This window comes from Pteropus alecto, unplaced genomic scaffold, assembly GCF_000325575.1.
Source record: "Pteropus alecto unplaced genomic scaffold, ASM32557v1 scaffold125, whole genome shotgun sequence".
Classification (NCBI taxonomy): Eukaryota; Metazoa; Chordata; class Mammalia; order Chiroptera; family Pteropodidae; genus Pteropus; species Pteropus alecto.
Genome location: NW_006436888.1, coordinates 10,111,427 through 10,115,494, shown reverse-complemented (window position 1 = coordinate 10,115,494; position 4,068 = coordinate 10,111,427). Strand labels below are relative to the sequence as shown.

Sequence of the window (4,068 nt, the reverse complement as noted above, 5' to 3'; positions counted from 1 at the left end):
GTGTCCTTGGTGAGCACACGCAGCAGTGGCAGAGGGAAGAGGGTCGAGTCATCCTCCCGCGCCCCTGCGAGCCCTGCCGGTTGCACCCCGCGCACGGCTCAGTCCCCTTCACCTCGCCGGCCGCGCCCCGGGGTGCACCGTCCGCGCCAGCCCTGCGGCTGCTCCAGGAGAGCTCGGCGTCCTGCCGGAAGGCACCGTCTTCGAAGGTTTTGAACACGCCTCTGCGAAGCGTGGGGACGGCGCGCGGCCTTACCTGATTGTACACGTTGTATTTGTTGGCGTGGTTCTGGTGAAGGACCAGTTTAAGGAACTGACCCACCGCGTCCACATACACCGACTTCAGCTCCCGGGCTTTGCAGCCCGTCTTCTCGTTGTCGCAGAGAGAGACGTAGCTGCAAGGGAGAGCACGGCTGAAGCCCGCACAGGCAGGGACGTGCCCGCTCCGGGGAGCTGCCCTCGGGCCCGCGACCCCTCGACCCCCTGCACGAGGTTAAGACGCAAGTCAGGGCTGGAAAGAAAACCCAGGAAAAAAGCCAGAAGTCGAATTCTAACGGTCCTCTCGGGCCAGTTCACCTCTGAGGAGCGGGGGGGAGCTGAATAAAAAACGGCGGCGTGGCCGTCAACACGGGGCGGGTGTCAGGAAACCGCGTCACCTCGGGCCACACACATGCCCGCGACACAGACCAGCCAGGGCGGTGCGGGGTGTGCAGTGGCTCCGAGGCCGACGTCACCGCCGTATGTCGAAACCCCCCTCCTCACCCGAGTCTTCGGAACCGCTCGGCTTGATACGGCATGAAATACTCGGGCAGGCTGTCGCTGATGTAGAACTCGACCTTGCTGGAAATCAGGTACTGGTGAGCCAGCAGCTGCAGCTTCCTGATGCGACACCGCTCCACCATCTGAAGGACGATTTCCTGCGGAAACTGGCAAAACCTGAAAACAAACACGTTTGCTTTTTGACACGGTTACTGCGGAGGTGTCCAGACGTGCACCCACTCTGCCAGCACCCGCAAAGCTACAGTCCGTGGGTGACGGGACCCCTGGTTTCTCAGATTTCCGGCTGGGCCTGGAGCTCGGAGTTAGGACGTGATCTGACCTGTTTAGCCCCCAGTGGCAGCTGGGAAGCGGTTCGACATGAAACTGACGTTTATCAGAGAGAAACACATTGATCTTAAGAGGCTGGGAGACTGGACAAGACAGAGCAAAGGACGGCCCCCAGGGACCTACACGCTGCAGGGAACGCTGACTTCTGGACCCCCAAGCCCCGAGTCGCCAGCAGCCATCAGCACTCGACGAGGGCCACCATGCGTGCTCCGTGGTCTGGTGTCAGGCCCACGACTATCCAGACTGGAGCGTCTGATCTCAGCAGTGACACCGCATGTTAAACTCTAAGTGAGAGACGGGAGACGGCCACAGCGCCGGCGAGGCCTGCACTCCGCCGTGTGTGGCCATGACGGCGGCCACATAGCGCCTGTGCCTGTCCTTGAAGGCAGCAGCGACCACACACGCTGAGCTGGCGAGCTGTGGGTTCAGGTGACGGCGGCACGGAGGGCGTCAGGAGCGGAAGGCGCGCCGGAGGGCGGAGCAGTTGGGAAAGGGCCTGCCACCGCCAGCGTCACGGCCGTCAGCGCGCTCAGCAACCCTCTATCCCTTCTGAGTTCCTGCCCACTGGCCACTGTCGCTCACATCTCGCCTGCGACCTCCCCTCCCAGAGGCCCGCACAGCACTGGGCAAGTGGGGGCACTCAGAGGGGGCTTCCCCACGGTGGCGCAGATCCTGCTGGCGCCCCGGCCCCACCAGCAGCTGAGCTGCGAGGCAGCCAGCAGCCCTGGCGGCCCCTCTCTGCAGCACGCTGCCATCAGCACGCACACCGGAGCCCCCAGTGTGAGCGACCCCCCGTGACGCCGGCCCGCTCCGGCCCCCGCCCCACGTCGCAGCCACCCTCCTTGGCCAGCCTCATGTCATGCAGGAGCCATCTGCTGTCACCATGGCAGCTGGCTCATGACGCTCCCCAGGGCAGCTGCTGCCCCACACTGCCACAGGTCACTCCTTGAAGGCTCCCCAGGCCCCCATGACGCCAAGTGTGACTCCGCTCAGCCCATGTGACCGCCCCTCCTGGCCCTCCTCTTCCTGCAGGGCTCCCTCTCCTGTCCAGCCTCGAATGTGCCTGCACTGCGTTCCGGGCTCCTTTCTCTCCCCACACATGCCACGGGGTCCCACCAGCAACACGGCTTTACACGTCACCTGCGTGTCACGGAACCCCACCAAACACCACCCGCGTCCCAACCCAGCATCTAGCTGGCGACTTGCCACCTCCACGCAGACACCCAAAATGCACTAAGATATGACACAGAGAAAAGCTCCTGACCCCCGGCCCCCCCAGCCAGTCTCCTCCTCCCCCAGCTCGCTCGCCTTAGTGGTGGCCACGTCACTCACCCAGGGGCCCACGCCTGTCCTTAAGCTTTGACGGGACGAGCAGGCCTCCTCCCCATACGGCTCCCGCTGGCTCACTGCTGGGCAGTAAGCACCAGCGTCACACCACGTGCATACATAGCACCCCGACCCTCGGGGGACAGAGATGAGGGGCAAAGACAGAAAGGGATCGGCTGAAGGGATGCAGATCGTCCCCCTCACCTGCAGGGACACGTCCCAAGACCCCTGTGATGGCAGAGACCGTGGGCGGTACTGACCCCCGCACACACACTTGTTTCTTCCTGAATGGCTCTGGGTTTCTTCTTGAGTGAAAGTCTGGCAAGAGGACACTGGTGCCCCAAGGCTCTGGGCCTTGGGGTCAGGCTGTCCCAACCCCTAGGGGCCCAGGGCTCCACAGGGACCGCCTGGTGTGCAGGCGAGGAGCCATGCCCACCTCCGCCGCCGCATCCACCAGGGCCTCTAACCCGCCCAGAGCCCCACCCAGGTTCGAGAGTGCCGTCCTTCGCCTTCCTGCCACATGCCTGACCTCAGGGAACGCTGTAATGGTCAGGAGACCCCCGGCAAACCTCGTGTGAGCCTGTGTGGGGACGGACGGCATGTGTCTCCTTTCCCGTGGGGTGGCCGAGGCTCACCGCTGACCCGAGGGTGTCTGCTCTGAGTGAAATGCACCGCGCCAAGTCAGAGCACAAAGGCATCATGTACGTTACTTCTAGACATGTCGCCAACGAGGTGCTCGTGCCCGTTTTAAGTGCCTCCAACCCCCCTCACGCACATGGGACAAGAGGCGTTAATTAACGTCGATGGTCTCTGATGAAGGGGAATGGGGGCAGGGGGCACTGCCTTTGCCCCTGGCCCAGTGGTAGGAGGCACGGTGCTGATTGGAGGCTGGGGACTGCACCGGCATGCTGACGCGGCCGCCTGGGTGTGTCCCTCCTGTCCCCCAGCCGGGCTGACCTGGAAGGCTGCCCCGGCTGGGCAGGCGAGTGGCCAGAGCTGGCTCAGCGCTGGGACTCTTATTCGCCTGCAGATAAAGCCCTTGTCCCAGTACTGGCTTTGTCAGCAATAAAGGGGCTCCCCGACCCCACCTGCTCTGCTTGTTTCATTTCTTGGAGTGTCCAGAACGGGGTCTGGTTTGCTGGGTCCTTTCGAGAACCCCAAAAGGAAACTACCTTTTAATTTTAAATGGGATTTATATTCAACTTTTCAGCAATACAAGTGAATAGAAATGAGTCACGAGCACAGCGCGGAAATTAGAATGTCGTACGTATTTATGTGTGCGAGTTGGGGATGAATGACACCTTCTACCCAGACTTGGAAGACAAGTCACGAGGAGGGACGCTGAGGAGGTGACAGGACCCATGGGAGAGCCAGCCTCGAAGGACTGCTCGCCACCGGCAGTGCACTAGGCCAGCCAGGCGCCCGGGCTGCTCACCAGCTCGGCCTCCGCCCCTGCGGGGGGACGACGCCGTCTCAGGAGGTGACTGGAAGGTCCAGGAAAACACGCAGCAGCGTTACGTGACTCGGGCAAAAGGCACAGCTGGAGACAAAACTCAGAGCAGACTCTCTGGGTCCATACTTCGTGTGACATAAGAGCAGTGAGACGCAAAGCTGCACCGCAGAAGCCCGCCGACACAC

General features: G+C 62.6%; 1 protein-coding gene across 6 annotated transcripts in view; it reads right to left on the bottom strand.

The window, feature by feature from the left end:
- Window positions 1-4,068, bottom strand: part of CEP104 (centrosomal protein 104) — a 35,214-nt gene that overhangs the window by 26,340 nt on the left and 4,806 nt on the right. For all 6 annotated transcript variants that reach the window (XR_003047023.1, XR_001517120.2, XR_003047024.1 and 3 more), the window contains 2 exons: window positions 760-933; window positions 254-392 (listed from right to left, as the gene is read on the bottom strand). Coding sequence is in view for 3 of the 6 variants with exons in the window: in XM_025048546.1 (XP_024904314.1) it covers window positions 254-392; window positions 760-933 (313 nt within the window). In the remaining 3 variants the exon portion in view is untranslated. The remainder of the gene's footprint in view (window positions 1-253; window positions 393-759; window positions 934-4,068) is intronic.